Source organism: Athene noctua, chromosome 1 (genome assembly GCF_965140245.1).
Source record: "Athene noctua chromosome 1, bAthNoc1.hap1.1, whole genome shotgun sequence".
NCBI classification, from domain to species: Eukaryota; Metazoa; Chordata; class Aves; order Strigiformes; family Strigidae; genus Athene; species Athene noctua.
In genome coordinates this window covers 95,481,806-95,502,968 of record NC_134037.1, presented here as the reverse complement: position 1 = coordinate 95,502,968, position 21,163 = coordinate 95,481,806, and the positions used below count along the sequence as shown (strand labels likewise).

Here is a 21,163-nt window from a genome sequence, read left to right as displayed (position 1 = left end):
ATCTTGGCTTCTATGACATACTCTGACAGCGATGAAAACATCTTTTCTAGGTGTTATATTAAATTAGATATGTAGTAAAAACATTAAATTATGATTAAATACATTATTACTCAAGTCCTTTCAGTACCCTTACCTTGTGGATTAAAGAACCCGGTCATCCAAAACACATTTGGTCTTCCTTCATATATCCAAGCAGAGAATTGAGTATTTCTTTCCAAAAATTCAGTAAACCAGAAGCCAAGTGTTGAAGAATCCCAAGATACTCTTTTCCATACTTGAGGAATTCGAGCATTATACATATTATCAAGTGCATCTCTCAAATTCTGAAGGAATGAAATTATAATATATGAATTAAAACAATCGAAGTATTAGTTTAAAATACAGTATTCCATACATAGTAAATATGCTTTACTTGCCTCACTCATAATAATAGTTCCTTCTATGGCTAATTTAAGATCATTCAAAGTGTTGCGGAGTACTGTGATCACCTTTTGCATTCGGTCAATTTCTTGCCGAAGAAAAATATTCATAGAGTTAAGTTGTCCCATTTTAATTAAACGAGCTCTTACCTAAAATATAGAAGCACAGAAGAAAGAACTCAGTTAAATCTGAATTGTTGCAATACTGCTGTCATATACAACATCTTAAGTTTCTCGTGTTCAGAAAAGTAAATAGTAGACTTTTACTTCACATTATTCAACTAACATTTATCCTCTTAAAACTGATGTTTTTATTTTTTTGTCTGATGCTACCCAAATACTCAGATTTTTCTAGAATAGGACTTCACCCAGAAGGCCCAGGAGACTGCTATCAAAAAGCCAAGACTGATTTTTTCTGTGATTTCACATGCAGCTTTGGAAGTCCAAGAATAGTCTCCATGACATATCTCCATGATCAACTGTTAGATGTTTTGAGTTTAACTAAAAAAGCCTCATATTGATTTATGTTGATAGCGATAAAGATGTTGGTTTGTTTGCTTGAATCTGCTGCACGATATTTCTTTACAGTTCAGGGTTTCTTTTTTGGAATGTGAATGTGTGAATACTCAACAGAGAGAAGAACAGTAAGAAAACAACTACGATTAGCTTGCCTCATGAGGTATGTAATCTGGAGGAAGTTTTTCTAGCATGTCTTCGGCTAAACGATAAACAATTGCTTCACGAGTTTCTCCAGATCCTGCATCACTTTCTTTAGGCTGAATGTTGGTAATAGTATCTAGAACATCAGCTGCTGTATTACTTTGGTATCTGAGATGATAAGAAAAATGTTATAAATTACATAGAATTTTTTAATAGTTAAATACTTTGTAGAACACACAACCTGAAAGTTGAGAAAAAAACATACTGCGTCATCAGGTTAAACCAAAAGAAATAGTTTTCTTTTGCATCCACCACCCATCTGAACACACTGATCATGAAAAACATTTGGTTTTCCATGGTTGTAAGGAATATAACTTCCCTCTACACACCCTGTTACACACTTGCTGTTTTTCTAATTCAGGGCTAAGATGGAGTTCTGCAAGCTGAGAATGTGAGGTGGCAGGCAAACGTCTCATATGAGTTCTAGGGATTCTGAGGAAAGGGAAGAAAGTGGCGTATGCCTGGTAAGGACTTCTAAACAGGTATTTGCTGGGAGGAAGCAATAAAAGTTTTGTAACAAGCAAGAATATTTCCCTCATTTAGTTTCTTCTTAAAAGTGGAATGCACCATTCTACAAGCTGCCCCTTTATTAACTGGTAAATTCATTCTGAGTTATTAATGATAAAAGCTGCTAGATTTATAATGTTGGAAATTAAAACCTTCTATTCCATAGGACAGCATGGGCAGAGCTAATGTAGATTTATGTACTGAGTCAGTACAAAAAAGTGAATTAAATTCATGTGGTATTTGATAGTAGAAGATAGTAGGCCACGTCAGTCTTTCTACACAACCACGATTATAGGAGTACTTTTGTTACAATGCTATCTAGTGGCATAGAGCTATGAGAAGCAATAGAAAAGAAAACATAACAGTGTATGTGTTGGTACTGCAGTGCTGGCACTGCCTACTTTTACCTTATGGAATCAGCTACACAAGGAACATACAGGAGGATTCTGATACAGAACATAAATTTATACTGACTCAAAGCATAATTTTGTGTGTCAGTTTTACTTTTCAACCTTCATAAGACACGCATCTCATTCTATTAATTTGCCATACATAATTATATAAGACATGAAACCAAGTATTGTGCCACAGGATAGAACACGTGAACTCCTAAACCGTCTAAGCTTTGAAGATAGTATCGTGAGACTACAGAAGCTAGATACTGCAGCATTTCAATATAAACTGATTGTGAATGGAATTATAAAGACTATAAATCTGAAAAAAATAGAAAAAAACATACTGGCAGTTTGCTTCTCAGAGGATATAATTTTTGCTTATGAATGTAGGAATGGTGGGGCTTTCATGGGTTTTAATAGCCTTTGGCTTTAGACTCAAAACTCTCAAGTTTTTTCCATTTATGGCCCCATTTAAAGATTTATTCAAGACCACATATGAGCAGAAGACTTGGATAAAATCGAATTCCTCTTGGACTCATGGCTTCATTCCTAAATCGGATGACATACTTATGGTTATAACCCTTACTCTGGGTCTTGCTGGTCTGACGACTACTGATAAGAGAGATGTGAACCTTCATCTTCACACTGCAAGTACTGTTCTTCCAATACTGCTGTCAGACTATTCTACATGGAATGAATCAACTGAACTATAAAATATTACAGGATTATAAAAATGGTCTTTCCCCAAATCTAAACAAAAATAGAAACAATTTTAAAAAGAAGGCAATATGCAAACTTTGGGGAAAAGCACAAAACAGTTATTTAAGATATAACCTCAAATGAGCAGAATCAAAGGTAAGTAATATTCCCTTCTTCAATGACCCAAGCTAGAAATCTTCTGGAGAGGAGAACTTATCTGAACCTTGTATAAAGAAGCAAACATGAAATATGAACAGCAATAGCAGTTTGAACAAGAAGACTTATTGTTAAGAAAAATACAAAAGACAAAAAGATGCATCTCGATGTGTACAGAATTAAAAATAATATGCAGTGTGGAAGTGAGGAGAAAATAAAAGAAAGAACTTTCATTCACATAACAGTAGAACACAGTGAATATAAAAAAACTCTGACAAATTTTTTTCCAGGCTTTGGAAAACCTGACTTTACATTGCAAATAAAATGTTGAAGTATAGATGCAAACAATAATGAAAGAAAGATTGGACAGATTTGTAGAGAAAGTTCCACGTTCCTGGGAGGGAAATGACATATACACAATGGGGTGTCCCTGATCACAATTAGACATCTAAGTGTAGATGTCTACATAACAGCTGTTTGTCTAGATTGCCCTTATAGATAATGCAAAGAAGCATGATTCAGCTCATGTATTTTAGATGTCTGCTTTGTACTGTACTTTTCAAGGCTCTATTTTTCTCTATTACAGTAAATGAAGTCTTGGGTAACCATAAAGGAAGCTAAAGCAACATTAAGTGAATCTCATTTACAGTGTCAGTGCTGTCTAAAAGTAAGTATGTAAGATAAAGTACTTCATACCTGTTTATATTGTTTTTCACTGAAGCAGTATTGCAAAGCAAATTGTGTCATAAGAAGAAAAAAAGAAGGAATTTTCCCTGGATTTTGATTTGCTCTGAAAAGTATTATTATGAATATTTTCTTACAGAGATTGGATTCAACAGTTTATTGTAGTTTGATAGTTGGAGTCTGTGCCATCAGGAATTTTCTGTACTCGAAGTTAAAACTAAGAACAAATGCAGTTTGACAGAAACATTATCTCAGCTTTGTGTAGAAAACAGCAATATCTATTGCAACATGGTATTCAAAACCTTACATTCACCAAGGGACAACAGGAGATTCTTCAGCTGGTTAAAACCAGCTTGCAATAGCTTTAAAAAATTCAGTTGAATTTAAGGCTTCGGTATGCAACCAATTGAAGAAGGGTTTTGGCAGAAGATTGTCAGAATCTTCCTTGCCTGCTCAGGTACCTGTTAACTATGTTGCCTTTGCAGAGCCTGTGATTCGTATAGCAAGATAAATCAGACGTAATGACTTCAGGTGTTAATCCAAAGTGGATGAAAGTACTGACATTGAGTGAAGTTTTACAGTTGGAACTAATATATCGAGCTTTTGGCTGAACTGGAAAACTGTCCTGCTAAACCAGTGAGAGATAAGGTCTTTCTTGTCCCCAGTAATAGTAACATGGAGAGGTCCTGGCTGTCTCAGGGTTCCAATTCTAGCAGTTAGCCTTCTGCATACTCTGAGATGATTTGATAGGATATATTTTCAGGAGAATTTTAATGCAATTTTTTATATTGTATGGGATGCTAATCCATTTGGTTCATGTGTCAAAGATTAAATCAAGACAGACAATACATGTGCACAGTTGCCTGTAACAGACTGTGATAAGACATGAAAAAAAGCATGAAGCTGATGAACATTTTCTCCAAACTCTAAAGAAATACCCAGAAAAAATGACTAAAGTAGCAGGAATATGCTGATGTACCAAGTGGAAGAAAAACTCGGTACTAGAGAGAAATGAAAGAGTTGTTTCTACTCACTAAGACTCTCCCAACACTGTTAGTTTCAAGTTTTCTCCTATAAATTAGCCCTCCTGCCAACCTAATTTTGGGTCTAAAGCATTTCTCTCTTTAGGACTTTGATTAGTTCTCTGTTAAATCTTGGCTCTTGGTTCTGGAAGTATCAGGTTCTTGCAAGTATGAGAGAATGACTTGAAACAATCTACTCTTAGATTCTTTTATTCAGAAGTATATATTTACAAAGGTAGGTACAAGGCAGAGTTGACAATAAAACTGTGTATTGTTCTCACCACATGCTTAGAATATTGGGCTTTTGATACTGCATCAGCCTCTCAAATTGAGACTGAAAAAATGTGTGAAATTATTGTTTTGTCCAAAAATATTAGAAGATATTAGGTTTCCAGAGCATCTGGGCATTTGAATAACATTTGTTTTGTTTAAAAATACAAAAAGCTATGTTAAGAAACAATTAATATGAACATAATGGAAATGCAATAATTCATGGCAGAATTATTAAGAATTTCAGAGAAAAAATATTAAGATGATTCATATCCTTTCACAGGGCATGTAACATTAGAAGGAAATAAAAGCCAAGCTGTGACACACATTATTTGGAATGAAAAAGTGAATTAAGTCAAAGATAAAATTTTAAATGGAGTTAGTAGCTGGTGAGGTTGAAAAGCTTCTTTTAAATAATGGAAATGGCAGAACGGATGGCAACAAAAGATTGTAGTTACATCCAAAGGCGTGCTTGTAAACCAAATGACAATCCAGAGAATCATTTAATGAGTGTGCACAGCGAAATAATATACTACTTGAAACAGAAGGGAAACATTAGAAACTTTCTCTAGTTGAACTGTATAGAACCTTGTATCATATAAAAGTTTTATAATGCTTTCAAATTAAAAAAAAAAAATTCTAAACCCATGAGGAGCAGGTAATTAGAATTCTAAATACTTTAAAAGAACATGTAAAATGTAGCTGAAGATACTGAATTCATAACCACATACATACACATCAAGTGTTCCATTTCAACAGTGAAATTCACATGAATCCTAGGTTTCCTATGAAAAACATCTTTTACTTACACTTTTCATAGGGATTTCTTTCCTAAACTAAAAAAAGAGTCTCTGTTTTTAATATGTTGAGACCTACTTACGTAATATCGGCATTAGGATGGAGACCAAAGACCTTTGGGCTGTCCAAGGCAGGGAGTGACTGGATGTATTCAAAATACTGTTCTAGGGTTTTGCACACTGGAATTTTATATCCAGCGTAAAAACAGAAAGTGTTCTCAAACATCTTTTCATTAAACCATACCTGTGAAAAATCCAGAGGAAAACACCACAGTTACTTTGTTACTTAGAGGGGTTTTTATCTTGTATTTATTCTTAGAGAATTAGGGTTCTTGTTTTAGCTACTACATCTAATTTTATATTAATACATGAATAAATAATTAAGGGTGATGTCTTCTAAGTCTGAGTTCCAGCTAAGTCTTTTGAATAGTTTCTGTTCCTTATTAAAGAGAAACCAAGGGGAAGAACCTCACTGCCAAAGAACGATATTTTGAAGAATTAATTTTATTCTGAAGAGTCTTATAAACTGGTGAAGAAGTGCATAGTCAGCAGAAAGGTCTTCTGATTTCTGTATTGCAGCTGCCAATAAAAATGACAAATAACTGTATTTTCAAGGTCTCTTACCCTTGTAAAGCAATTAAGAAGACGCTTATCAAAGTCATCTGTGACTCGGCCTCCATATTGTACTTCTCCAATCATATAGCGTACTGTGTTCCAAGATATCCCCTGGAAGCAAGTAAAGTAAATGAAAGTCTGTAGTTATAACATGTAAGAAGGTGGTATCCAGCCTGTAATTTCAATATCATCTGAAGCTCATAAGGTTCTGAAATGTAAGCTGAAAAGATCATTGTTGGACGAAAAAAAAAAAAAAAATTCTAATGTATTTTCTGAGCTTAGTTCTATAATTTTATAGTTGAGTTGGACCTGATCCTGCTATTAGAAATATATCACACTATTTCTTGTGTGACCTGAAATCACTCTCAGCTGCTATTGCCTCTCCTCTTTCTTTTTTTTGCCCCCTTCCCCCAGTTTCTCATCTTTCTTTACTGGCAAAGTACTGCTTTGCAAGGAATGGCTAGTCAATTACATTATTCCCTGATAAATAGTAGAAGACCAAATGTCAGCCATAGAAGGGCTTGATTAGCTCTGCAAACTCTGTAAATATTTTAGATCCCTTTTCAAAACAGATGTTGTATAGATCTGTAAATATTTTAGATACGGTACTGAAAAAAACAAGATCAAATTCTTAAAGAATTTAATTATTACATATTTTTACATTGCTGATAGCACACAAAATATTTCAGCTTAACTGTCTTAAAGAGAATCTGAAACTTTGATCATTAGAAGCTGCACTGAAAGAAAAGCAATGAATAAACTATTATAAACAGTAACATGAAGAAAAAACAGAGATGTTGTACAAGGCAATTAAATATACTCTATGCAAATTTTAGTACTCACCTTCTTGATGTCGCATTCATCTAGGTGATTTTGTATAAATTGAACACTGGCTGTAAAGTCTGAGGAGTTAAACTCATAGGGAATATTCCAACCCAAAGGTCCAAACTTGCGTCGTTCCTTAGGAGAACAATTAAAACTGAATATGTATATGAAACAACATACAATTTTGTTTCATTATAAATGTTCAATTAATAACAATAAAAGTGGAGTAAAGAACTCAACTGAAGAAGAAAGCTAGCCTGGGAAACTACTATTTGCGTCATACAAATCAGTAATAAACGAAGTTTAGTAATAAACAAAGTTACACCATGAGGGATAAATATTTATAGAAAAAGTAACAGAATCATTTATTGCTACCTTTACTAATCAATGTATCAGTCACAGACTTGAAATGTCTCATGTCTGTGTGGATGATCAGATTTTTATATTAATCAATTTAAAGAATTACCAAATATCTGCATTTTTGGCACACTCAACAATTCAGAGTTCTACAGTTTTTAATTTTTTTATATATACTGTCTACTATTGATAGTTTCATTTTTTCAAGATCTTGTATTAATACTCAGTTATCCCAAGGCTTCTAGGTTGCCGCTTTTGTCTTATTGTAACTGTATTTTAATATAATTTTTTTCAAAATTCAGAACTTTATTATATGTCTGCCACCACTACATTACTCAAATTTATTATTGCATACATATTTGAAAATAAAATAATGCAGTAACAGAAAAATAGCTGACTATAAAAGTAGGAGAATATAATCTGCAGCCCAAACATTTTAAAAATCCAACACTATCAGATTTCTCACAACTTTGTTTTAGTCACCTCAGTTATATCGCTCAATGATTTTTTTCAGAATGTAGAACAAATTAATCCAAAAAGTTAAGAATTAAATTGCTGAATAGTGCAGACATTTATTAAATGAATAACCAGCGTAATACTGACATTCTAAAATTGACTAAGTGAAAATATATTCATTAGAGGTAAATTACCAGGTCAACAATGACTGACAATCTTTGACATCTGGTTAAGTAACATTTAAAAAGAACTTGAATTGAAAAAAACTTTTACATTTTTTCAAAACCAAGTATTTTTATAAGCAGATGAGACAGTGTATTAACCAATAATACACTGCAGAAAAGTATAATGATATTCTGCCAAATTCTCTGAATTACTTCTTAAGGTATATTTATCAGAGCAATCTTGTCACCAAAGGATATTAGGAATTGCTCAGTTTAAGAGCAGGGCAATGTATATATTGCTTGCTGATTGGCAAACCATAAATAAATTTTCTGAACAGACAAATAACTATAATAGTTTTTAGAAGTACTGATGGTTGAATAAGCTTAGATCTTCTGGTTCCACAAGAAGAGTATAATCCTGAGGCAGTACACAGAACAACTTTCTCACTGTTTATAAAAAGGTAGAAAGAAGAAAATAATGCAGAATACCATATCTTAATAGGGACCTCCAACAAACTGTCCTTCTTTCACCATCTTTGCTACACTGAAAATCTGAGCAGCTCAATAGATCCTAAGGTTAAATAGTGTTTTATAAATATTTTGATGTCCTTGATGAAAAGAAGGTGTATTCAGAGAGCTCAAGATGCTGGTATTTATTGTAATCTCAAAACTGATATATCTTTAAAGTACAAAGTGTAGATATTGTGTTCACATTGGAATTAATGTAGAAAACACATTGGCACAAATAAGATGAAAACAAGACACTAAGTGATGGAATTTTATTTCATTTTAGTCATCTAGAAAGCAAAAAGCTATTCTAGGCATCTAGATTGCCCTTAAAATCAATGGATAGAAAGAGTGATATAGCTCTCAAAAATTATTCACTCTTACAGAGATAAACCTAAAACAGATAGTCTGATTTTCTTTTTTGGGGTGCTTATCTATCGACTACAGAGGGAGCTTTTTCCCTTACACCAAATGACTAACTTATGAACAGCTAAAGTTAGATGAAAAAAACCCCTCATTCTAGATGCCCATAGTATGAAAATGATTAAATTTATAAAACAATTAAGAGAATAAGGAACATTGAAATACAAATTATAGAAAGTAAAGCTTCAGCCCTGCAACGTAGTGCTACAACAAATATCAGAATGTGTATTTTCAGGAAGCTCTGTTAAAGTGACTCCATATATTATAACATTATTTGCAAACCTTATAAAAAATACCTGAACGGCAGAATGTAGGAAAGCTACAGTGTAAAGCAAAGGTTTCCACATAGGCACATTGCTAACATCTAACAGATCCTGATTAATTGCAGAAAATGTTCTTTTCAATCCGGCACGTATACCTTGGGGAGGTTCATTTGTGAACTTTATAGCAATCTGTCATGTGAAAAAGGTAAAGGAATTGGATTTGTTTACTGAAACAAAAACAGCAACATACAAAAATGTCACAACTGTTAGTTATAAATAAAATTTAAATAACTGAAGCATTGTAAATAGAAAGTTGATATGTAATTTTACTATAAACTGCATAAAAGGAGTACATAATAGATAAGGCCACAAAATATTCTGAATACAGACCTTCAGTTTATGTTGGTCAGAACCATCACTGACACTTGTCCATGGATTTTCAGGAACAACCTAGAAGCATTTGCCATGCTTTTCAGAAGGCATCATATGGTTTTCTCTCCCTAATTCAATGACTGAATGATGGAAGAGAACTATCCAGAGGAGTTGATAAGAACTCTGATGTATTTCTGGTCCCAGAACTTCACAGTAAATACAAAGAAATCTCACCTCTTCTTACATCAGATCTTTGTGTTCACAGTGGCTACTCTGGACTCCGTGGCTATGTCTGCAGCAGTAAATTAGATTCACCTGAGAATGTTCCTGGGCACTCTGGTCAGCAGGCATGGAATCCACCTTTGTGGCAGTAAACTGCCACAGCTCCTTAAAATATAGCCCCTTAGTTTCATGCACACTGCCTAATGGGAATAGCTGCTACAAAATTTTAATCATCAAACCATACCTGTATGTTATTTGGAGGAGTGCTAGTTAGCACAGGTTTTCACATCAGAGAATGTTGCAACTACTTATCCCTGTGGACTATCGCATTCTAGTGGTGGGTAATGTTCATGGGGCACTTGAATCTATTAGTTCAGATACAGACTGGCCTTGCCAGAATCTTTATTCCTTGAGACACTTTCAAATGCTGGAGGAACCCAAATAAAAACTAAGTATTTTTCTGCTCCAACAGTAAGTACTTGTCTGTCTGACTTGGGTGACATGGTAGCATACATTGAAAGGATAGTAAATGCCAGGTTGCCCACAGGCTGAATGCAAGCATGGCTCTGACCTGTTTCTACTTATGAGAGACACTTAATGGAAGACACTCATGAATATGTACTTCACCTGGTAGTTTTACTATCTCCATAGTTGTGGTAAAGAACTTCAATTATTTTTAAGGAATGACTTTTCAACTTTAGTCTCACAAACTTATTTCTGGGCTGCAGAGCCCAGGCAAGCTGTGTCAGAGATGAGCTCCAGTCTTCTGCAAGGACCTATCTGCACATGAACACACTAGGGTGCTGGGAGTGAATGGGAACACTTGCTAATTGGTCTTTCCACATTTCAAATTATACCCTGTTCAGTTTTTGATTAATGTTCTCTCTCTATATATACATATATATATATATATATAAGGCAAATTATTCTCTCCTTTCTTCTGAGAAGAAGCCAACCTTTGGTTTGTCAGTTGTTCATTTTCTGGAATCCCTAAATATGTTAAAATTTTAACAGATAACATGACACTATAGACTGAGTAATCACATGTGAAACATTTGAGATAAATGAAGTGAAGATTCATCTAGCAACTTTCTCCGTTCCTTATTCTCACTTTTAGCAAACTGTATGTTTATATACCTCACTATTCATGAACCCCTTGAAGATTCAGGATAATTTAATTTCTGTTGAGAGAATACAAGAGAATGTAGGTCCATAGAGCTAGCTTTCTATACACAGTGTTTTATCATGGTGATATACTTTTCTTGCTGAAGGTTGTCTCCTAGATTAATTTGAGAAAGGAACCGTTCCCCCTCTTCACATCCTAGGTATCAGGTATTGTATCTATTTTTATTTAGAAAAAATTAGAAACACTAAGGAGACTCCCACCGTTTTAAGAAGAAAGCGATCTATGAACCCAGAAGTGTCAACACACACCTATTACTCTAGATATTAACATTATGACCCACTGTGAGAGCAGTCTTAAGTGACTTAAATGCGCTTTGTAAGAGTCTAGGCAATTTTCCTGGTACTGATGAAAAATATCTCCTTGAGATCTACAGACCACCATTTATAGTTTATCCAAAGAAAGAAGAGGTTATTTCTAGGCAGATGATGTTCTTTGAGATGTGCTATCCATGTGTATGCTGTCCCCTTTATCCTTTATTTCAGATAGGGAAATCTGGAAGAGTCTAAGAGCAGTTATAGGCATTACTCTGTTCACAAAGCATCTGGTTTTGCAAAAAGGGATATAGTTAAAGCCTGATAGTTTTGATTCAAGTGTTTCTGTGTACAGAATTAGTGTGAACTCACACATACATAATGCATCTTTGAGAAGTTCCAGTTAAGTAACCTTCCTGTTTAAAGTGATATTTGCATTTTAAGGTAATTTCCTCTTGGGTTTGGGGGTTTTTCCCCATTTATTTCATTTACATTTACACACTTAATCTGAATAATTTTCATGGCATGAGGTGCTTAAACAAACCTGTAGCAGCGCAATTGGGAATTTAGGATGTGGTTCAGTAGTTAGCCAAACTCGAAATGTCTCATCCTGTATTTCAGCAGTAAGAAGTGTCTCTAGTAGTTCATCCATGAAATCCAGTCCAAGATGACAATTCTGAAGTAACACCCAGCCTCCCTAAATAAGAATATCGACTATTATATAAAATTTAGAACAAGTTATTCATAATGCTAAAACCAACTGTCTATATTAGAATCAATTTTGATTTTGCATGTATTTTTTTTCTTTTAGTTTTTTGACTTTTGGTCTGTTCTTGAATATGTATTATCATTTGATTTGACATGATATTGGAACAGTTAAAGCAAATAGGAAAAGTTGATGCAAAAGTTATTTCCACATCCTATTCACAGTGAAAATAACATAATCAGAGCCAATATTCTAAGTAAAGTATTAGTGCTACCTAGTGGCAAAAAGAAGTAATTCCTGTTCTCTCCCAGGAAAACACCAGCGATGAGCAATCCTGCCATCAGATCCAAAAGAATGTGAGTGGAAAACTAACAGCTGAAATCTAAGGAATACCTTTTTTAAAACTTATTTGTTAATAACATAATCTAGCGTAAGTGTGAAGAGGTGGTAACAAGACTAAAACTTTTCAACTGCAATTAATTTATCTGCAATAAATGCATTTGCATGAAATTGAACTTTTGCATATTAATTTTCATCTTATTCAACTCTCAAATTGCATGAAAGCTCTATTTTGATTATTATCTCTCTGCACTTCTGCTTATGAATTTAAATTTAATCAGGTTTTGTAGCATCATTTTAGAAGCCTAATGAATCAGAAACCTGATATTAAAATGGAACATTATTTAATCAGTTCTAAACAGTGATGTGTGGATTTCATTACAGCTTGTAATTTCATTTTGGTAATTTTGTTTTAGCTCATTTAAAAATAAATAAATAACATTCACTGACAAAATATAATTGATATATTTAATGTGAACTGAAGGATATTAAAAATATATATATTAAATGAAGGAGGTTTTTTCCTTCTTTTATGGGGATCCACTTTTTTTGAAGAAGATATTTAATCAATTTGTCACATTTCCAAATGAATCTGGCTTAGTTTTTGAAAATTATCTACCTGTAACACAGCACAGCAGTTTTAATCATATTATACACTCTTGGCCACAGGTGGGAAAAAAACCCTGATAATTGTGTTCATATTCACTAATTCTGTTTTATTCTTTCAAATCTGATGTTCATATATCCATCCCTTCCTCTGTAAAATGTGTGCACCACCATGGCACTAGTAGCTCTACTGGAGTGCTGTTTTGAGCATCCTTGTTCTTTTAATTGAGGGCAAAGTAAGGGCAGGGATGCCCCAGTTCTCACCATTCCAATGAACTGCAAGTTGATGCTGACCATTCTAGGCATACAAACATAAAGAAGTACAGGAAATGCATACGTGCATTTACAGATCATAGAAAATGCTACCTGCTGTGAAAGGATTTGTTGTGGTTTTTGTTTTTGTTTTTGGTTTTTTTTTCCCCCATCTATATTCCAGTACTGATGTCACAACATTTGTTAGAACTTGAGAGGTTACTGGGATACAACATAGAGAACTTCTGTAACCAAGGCTGCATTAGCTAGATGAACCTTGGATTATACAGTAATGTCTAGAAAGTGTGAAGTAAAGGCCATATACATGTATTATATATGTCCACAATAGAAAACCACAAATGAAGCAGACTGTACTACGGTCAAATGAAGAAATATCGTTTAACAAGAGGGTCTGAGGTTTTTTGCCTCAAATGAAGACATCTCATACATAGCAGCAATGATCCAGTTGAAGATGTCCCTGCTAATTGCAGGGGGGATTGTTCTAGATGACCTTTAAAGCTCTCTTCCAACTCAAATTATTCTATGAATCTATGATTTTAAAATACAATTGGAATTCCCTGAAAAGATACTGCCTGACCTTTTCTGTTTTCTGCGTAAAAGACAGGAAGTCCTGGAAAGGCTCTGAAACACTTCAATCTATCAGATTAAGAGGACAGGACTTTGTAAAAGTCTAAAGAAGCATTTCGTCATCACATTATGATTAAACATAAGAGAATAAAGTGATGAACTGTTTAGTTCATATGGAAATCTGAAATGATCTTGATCATTAATCTGCAACAGTCTCAAAAGTACATTTGTTCTTGCAGTGTTCTATGTTGTGATCTCATTTTCACCATTTGTGCTTCCAGAAGTCTAAGGGGTGATGACAGAGACCCAGGGAATCTGATGGATGCCATATATTCTGAGGAGTTAAGTTTTAAATCTCATAATGAATCCATCTTTAACTTTTTATCTAACATTTGATGAATACTCTCACTGTACATATGAAAGCATATACTGGTTAACAAATAGGTAATATGGTCCAAACAAAACTTTTACTGGACACAAGTCATTTCAGGTTTCTTTAGGCAAATAGTACAAGCAGTGCTGTACTCCTGGTTTATTAAGGACTACCTGTCAGTTATGGTCATGTGAAAATTATGTTTAATTTATCAATATAAATTCTTGCAGTCTTCTGCTCTCTACTAATAGAGATATTCTAGGCTCTCAGAATACCGGCGGAAGATTAATTCCTGATATTTTGAGTTTAAATGCAACTATGTCTGTATGTCTTCATTTGCAACACTGTTGCCAAGTCTTTGAAGTGTCCAGACTGTGCTAACTTTACACTGTAACTTTTATATCGTATTTGAGGTTTCAATTACCATCTTTCTGTAGCTGCTGCTTACACTTCTCATGTTTCTACTATTTGAGAATATCATCTGCCACAAAAAGATTCACTACAATGTTTAAGAGAAAAATTCTTTAAAATTGTTTGGAAATTCTGAGACATCCTTGGGACTTGAAGCCAAAAGGATTGGAAATTAAAAAAACAAAGAACCAAAACCAATTGTTGGTGAGCAAGAGGCCCTCTCATTAGCACAGATGTGAGGAAAAATCTAAGTGGCTCTCACAGGGGGAAAAAAAAAATTATAAAACCAAAACAAAAAAGCGCAAAGAGGTGGGATCTGCAAGTCCATCAGGACAGAACTAGGACACGATGTCCTTTTACTCTTGGCTAACAGCATAGTGTTAAGAAGGGAATGTTCTACCTTTGAAAAGCTGCTCAATATCACTGCTGCCTGAAGTATTGACTTGGACTCCACTATCAAATGCACATCCCACAGTGGAATGTTTTTAAGCTCAGTCACTCAAGGCTTGTTTACCCTGAGATATGCCTGACAGTAAGGTGAACATGCAGAAGAGGTGTAAAAGAATAATAAAACAGACAATCAATTTATATTGCAATGATTTTTTCCCCCACCTGTTGCATTGACATCTGTATTAATTTGCGTGCCTGAACTTCTTGTCCTTGACCCATAGAGATGGTCCTACATTCTACAACATAATTGACAATATATGATTAATGAACTTATATTCTTGAGAAAAATAATTCCAATTCAGTCAAGTGATATAAATACAGCACAAATAAATACATTTTAATGCAAAAATAGATAGTTATGAAAATAGAATCCCTTCACCATCATATTATGCTACTATGTATTTTCTAAACATTGAAACTTTGTAAAATAACATTAAAATATGCATCCACAATATTTACAGTGTTTGCAGAAGTGAAAGACTGTAACTAACGGTATTACTGTCAGTGGGAATTTGTGCCAAATTTTAATGAAGTAAGCCATAGCATTTGAAATATGAACCCAGTGTAGATAATGAGGCCACACAAATTAGCACAATGTATAATTGCAAAATGGTATTTGTGAACATATTAATGTGACTAATATCATGAATATATGTATCTACTTCCAACTCAGTTTGTATGCACAATTTTCCAAAATGTCCATATAATGTAGACATAAAGTCCAGAATATACAAATGCAGATCTTATGTGTATTTTTTGAATAATCGTGTAAGCAGATTCCTGATTTTTACATTATCTGCAATAAAGAGTTTAAACAAGAAAACAGTATTGTCATCGTGCCAGAATTAAAAAAAAAAAAAAAAAAAAAAAAAAAAAGTGAATATTTCTTTACAAATAGGGATTAAAAAAATATCATCACTGAGAAGGATGATAAGAATGATTCTCAACATACCATCTTTTACCTAAAATATTATTTTATCTCTAATATAGTGGTTCAGAAAGAAACAATAGTGTAACAAAAGTTACACTATTTAAGAAATACTTTTCAGAAAAAAAAAATCTCTGAAATTACTTACATTACTCTTCTGTATATTAACACATGACAATGAATAATTACTTTCATACCCAATTTAAGATTTCTAGCCAAGGAATCAATCTGAATAGTTGGGTCAGATCCCATAGACAAGAAACAGATGAGAGGTGTTCGTGTGTCACTTTCCTCCCAAGTTTTTTCTAAATTCAAAACGACTGGTTCTGTATATTTCTCATCCAAGGAATTTGCAATATATTTCCTGGCTTGGGAAAGAGTTCGGTCTGGACACCAAGACCTAGAAATTAAAATATATACCAAGAGACAAATTCACTGCCTCTTTCTGTTGCACAGGCTAGACTTAGATTAGAAACTCTATTTTTATAAAATAGAGACTGTTTTTCATAATATGCAAATATATATATACACACATTCATTTGCATAACACATATACACTTGTAGGTTTGTCCTTACAGATACAATAATAGACAGACCTGCTAGTCTCCCCTCTAATTATGATCAATATTTTTCAGTTGCCTACAATGTTGCCTTATGTAAACTATTTGCACTAGAATTTTCTGTTCTGTGTACCTTTATCAGGTTGAGACATTCTTCATTTTAAACATAGCTTTTGTATCTGAGAACACAAGTAGGGAAATTTAAGATTGTTTTTGCCCTTTAGTAAAATTTTGCAGATGTTTCATTGGGTCTGTTAGTCTTTTAGGGTACAGCCTCAACTCTTGTACTGTATTGCATTTGTGTTGGGGATGTCTTTTTTTTTAGCCATGGAAACAAAAAAAAACCCAAACAACTACTTTTAGATAAAAGATGTGACTTTGCAAAGCTTCAATTTATACGCTTATTACTTAAAGTCTTAGGACTTAGATACTCCCCTCCCCCTTCAGGGTATATAGCATATAATAATATAGTGCTTCTTTCATGAGATTCTGGCCTTTTTTATTGCACAGGTTGAATCTGCTCCAAAGACAAATCATGGTCTAGTAATGAATGCTGTTGTTTTTTTGTAGTGTCTCTGATTTATTTGTTGCAGCACTTGGAAAGTATACAATGAAAATAGGAAGATATGATCTCATGCATAAGGCAGCTGAATGCTGCTTTGGGGAAATCCATTCTATCCCAAGCCCTGCCACAGGGATCTTAGCTGTTGCAATAAAATCATTTATAGCACACTTCTCATGTGGGGCTTTTGAATACCTGCTCTGCATTTTCATAAATCTGTTATTTTTCTTTTTTTAATTACTTAAAGTTATTTTAAATAGTTCATTTGAAAGGAAAACTATCTGGATTATTCTACTTTTTCAGTGGCTTTTTGAAGAAGGCTGAAATGTGGTTCCCAGTTTCTATCTGTCATGCCATAACAGCAAAACTAATAAAAAAATCTGTAGAAGTAACTTTTTTAGATTCTTCAGAGGATAGCTCCAAAGTGAGTGAATTAAATCATATTTCATGTGAGTGAATTAAATGATATTTCATGTCACCCAGAAATTAATTTAAATTACTCTATTATGATAATAGCATACTGATAGACCGAGACACATGATGCAACCATCTATGGTATTTCCTAAATTTCTGAAGATGCTCACCTGATGAGTAAAAGCTTGCGAAAGGTATCAAGTGAATCATTATATCCATCGGGTAGAATTTCTTCCTCAGGAGCATCTTTATCAAACCAACTTTTCCAGCCCTTCTCATTGCAGGCTATCTAAATTGATTTCATTAATGCACATATTAATATATTTCAGCTGTAGTAAAATCCCTTTGTAAATTATATTTTAATGAGAGTCAGGTATTATATTAGGATATATTACAAGTAACATTGAGAGTATATAGTGTTTAAGACATACACCATCCGAATTGCTATTAAGATGTTCCAAACAGAAATTTAAGTATTAAGATGCAGGCTCTTAAGCTAATCAGTTATCCATGGATTCCCCTTCAAAACACATGCAGCTACCTAAGAAACATCAATAATTAGCAGAAGGATTCTATACTACAAAAGGAACATACTGTGATTAATTTATTCCTTCTGATCACAAGGGACTAAGAGGAATAGAAAAATCTGTCCCAGTAGAGTCCAGTCAGCCAAAGAATCCCAAATTAAAATAACGGACTAGTAAGCTTTTGACTTGAGAAAGAAGAAATCTCACCACAAATATGATCATTATTTAGGCACCTCTTAGAACCCATGACCTAATAGGACAGGGGATACTGGTGGACAGTACACAGTGAAAATTGCTATGCAGTTGAGCCTTTAGTGCAGTGACTGAGAACAATCAGCTACCGCAGTATCACTGGAAAGAGAACAAGGAACACACTGATACCATCTACTCTGAAATACAAGTCCATATGCCTGTTATAAACCAAGGAGCTCCGTTCAGATGACTGACTTGGTTTCAAACAGAAGTAGTTTCAGAACAACCTACACCAAGAATGGACTGGGAGAGGAGTGAGAAATGAACATGCAGGGACCTCTTCCAACCATGTATTTCCTATAATGAAATTCATTCAGAGAGATTCATAACACCAAATGTCCATTTCTGAACCATAATCCAAGTCTGAGGAAAAAAATTACTTTATAAGCAAATAGCTCAGTTCTACATTAACTGATGTCAACTTGAGCACATGCTAGGAGAGTATTCAGAGGAGGTACCTTCTCAAAGACAGGCCACAGCCAGAGACAGGCTACTGAGCTAAAGGGACTTTAGTTGTCTCAGTAAAATCATTAAACTTTCATTACATATTTCTTTATACCATCTCTCACTTGACCACTGTTGGAAGTAGTAAAAGTGTGAAAAGGAATACAGTCAAATAAGTGTTATACAGAATATATAGGAATATTCCTATAGACATATAAAGACATTAAAATATGTAGGAATAGGACATATCTAGAAATGTGTGTTTATTAAATTAAGTTAGCCATCTTGGACTGGAGAACTTAAATTTTAGAGGAGAAAAGAATTTGTAACTGGCATGAAAAAAAGAAAACCACAGGCAACCTCTTGAAAACGGGGCATACCATTTTCATGCTTTTTTTTCTTACTTTAAATAATTTCCTGTTTGTATCTAAATGAATAATGATAAAGTTGTACTTAATATGATGAGCCAAATAGAACAGCATATCTAATGGATGTAAATAATTATTAAAATGACGTTTCAATATTTGCATTTTTTATTGATATCCCAGTTGGCACACTCCCAGATTCCATCTTTATTTATTACTAAAATCACCTAACTGTCACTTTTCAACTTGTAAATATAGAGCAATTTTAAGTTAGTCCTAAAAGATTAGTTAAAAAGGAGGACTTTTGGAGTAACGGTTATCTAAATATTTTGGAGTCTAAAATTTTGTTTGCACCAATTCTAGAAAAATCCTGTAACAGAACCATTACAATCTACAAATTAAAAGGAAAATACATATTTTATAACCCCATGACTAAATTTAAATAATGTTAGTGAGTGTGCAGTGGCATGCATTTTGGGTTGTGTGCCCTAACAACCCACAGTGAAAACCAAACTAGAATCCCTCCAACTTTCTCCTAGCTCAATATCCTGGTTTGATACCTCCAGAAACCAAAACCTGGAGAAAATGGACTGGTACATATCCAGATCTTGCTTTGATACAGAGTTGGGAAACAGCCAGGACCACTTCCAGGTACACCATTTAGATTAAAGATCTACTTCCTTCAGGGCACTAAATGCCATCACAAAATGGACTTGGCTGACCAGTGCTGTAACAGCAAGAAGAACTTAGTGTCTTGGCTATCACCCTGATTAACAAGGAGTGCTTAGGAGGTACTGAAAGAGAAATGCTTAGGGAGTGTTTTAGCTACGTTAAAAAAAAAAAAAAAAAAAAAAAAAAAAAAAGATTAATTTACCAAAGTAAAGAAAATAACTGATAAACATGTCACAAGCTTACATGTATGTAAGTTCATGTATGTCTTAATAAAATAAATATTATTTTTTTAGGTAGCTTATCGTATCTGAATAACATGTTAACCTTGGAACGGAATCTAGAACTTTAAAACAAGCAGCAAAAAATTTGCTCATAGAAATCTATCAGATTCAAGACATAAAACATCGTAACTTAAAACCTGACACTCATAGATTAAATTTCTGAGCCCTTTTATCCTTTCTCCTTATTTCTGTCTCTTCCACCAGCTTCCTTTTTTACTAGTTCTTTGCTCCTGTTCTTTTCTCTTTCTACCTCAATGATTATAATACAAAATATAATAAAGCAGATAAAAGAAGTAGAGCAAATAAATATACCCCTATTCATGCTACCTAACTGTTCACTTCCTGCCTTTATTCTGTATTCTCTCTGGACTTATTCTTAACTACATCTCTTGTGCATTACAAATGTAAAATGTGGGAGCACAATTATGATTGGGAAGCTGGTTAGTAACATTAAAAAGATAATTAGTAGATATCACCTGATTCAAAATTTCTGCAAACTGGGGAAGTTTGTTCAGTTCCACTAGGTTTAGCCACATCATGTCAAGAATCCAGCAAAATGGTTTGGGTGGGCAAGCCTGTAAATCCAATGCTGCACCTCCTGTAGATAAAAACATTCTGATGAAATATACATGACATTCCAGGGGTCAAGATATATTTGATATTTCTTTTTAAGTTATATTTTCTGTCCCATGTAATTTTCACTGGAGTACTAATTGCACTCTTGTGTACTTAGCATTTATTTCATAAGATCATAGGCTAATTTAGTCTGGAAGGGACCTCAGTAGGTCTCTATAAAGCAGGGTCAGCTACGAGAGAAAATCAGGTCTTTACTCGGTCTGGTCTTGAAAACTTCCAAGGATGGAAACTGTACAATGTTTCTGACAATGGGTTCTAATGTTTGTCTGTCCTCCTAATGAAAAAAATTCCCCTTACATCCACTCTGAACCTCTCTTTTTACTTCTGTTGTCTCTTATCTTCCTACTGTGCACCACTGTGAAGAGCCAGGCTCTGTCTTCTTAATGGCTTTCTCATAGGTGTTGGCAGACTACTATTTGGGTCTCCCCTAAACCTTCTGTTCACCAAGCTGAACGAGCCCAGTTTTCTCAGCCTCTCATATTAGATC

The 21,163-nt window shown here is 34.0% G+C and overlaps 1 protein-coding gene across 1 annotated transcript in view; it reads right to left on the bottom strand.

Annotated features, from left to right (window-relative positions):
- DNAH8 (dynein axonemal heavy chain 8) overlaps positions 1-21,163 on the bottom strand; it is a 151,391-nt gene that overhangs the window by 4,487 nt on the left and 125,741 nt on the right. The window contains exons 79-90 of the mRNA XM_074925831.1: positions 20,517-20,638; positions 17,670-17,788; positions 16,161-16,363; positions 15,198-15,271; positions 11,855-12,007; positions 9,313-9,468; positions 7,128-7,244; positions 6,294-6,395; positions 5,753-5,913; positions 1,091-1,247; positions 417-569; positions 134-323 (exon numbers count right to left, since the gene is read on the bottom strand). Of these exons, the coding sequence (XP_074781932.1) occupies positions 134-323; positions 417-569; positions 1,091-1,247; positions 5,753-5,913; positions 6,294-6,395; positions 7,128-7,244; positions 9,313-9,468; positions 11,855-12,007; positions 15,198-15,271; positions 16,161-16,363; positions 17,670-17,788; positions 20,517-20,638 (1,707 nt within the window). The remainder of the gene's footprint in view (positions 1-133; positions 324-416; positions 570-1,090; positions 1,248-5,752; positions 5,914-6,293; positions 6,396-7,127; positions 7,245-9,312; positions 9,469-11,854; positions 12,008-15,197; positions 15,272-16,160; positions 16,364-17,669; positions 17,789-20,516; positions 20,639-21,163) is intronic.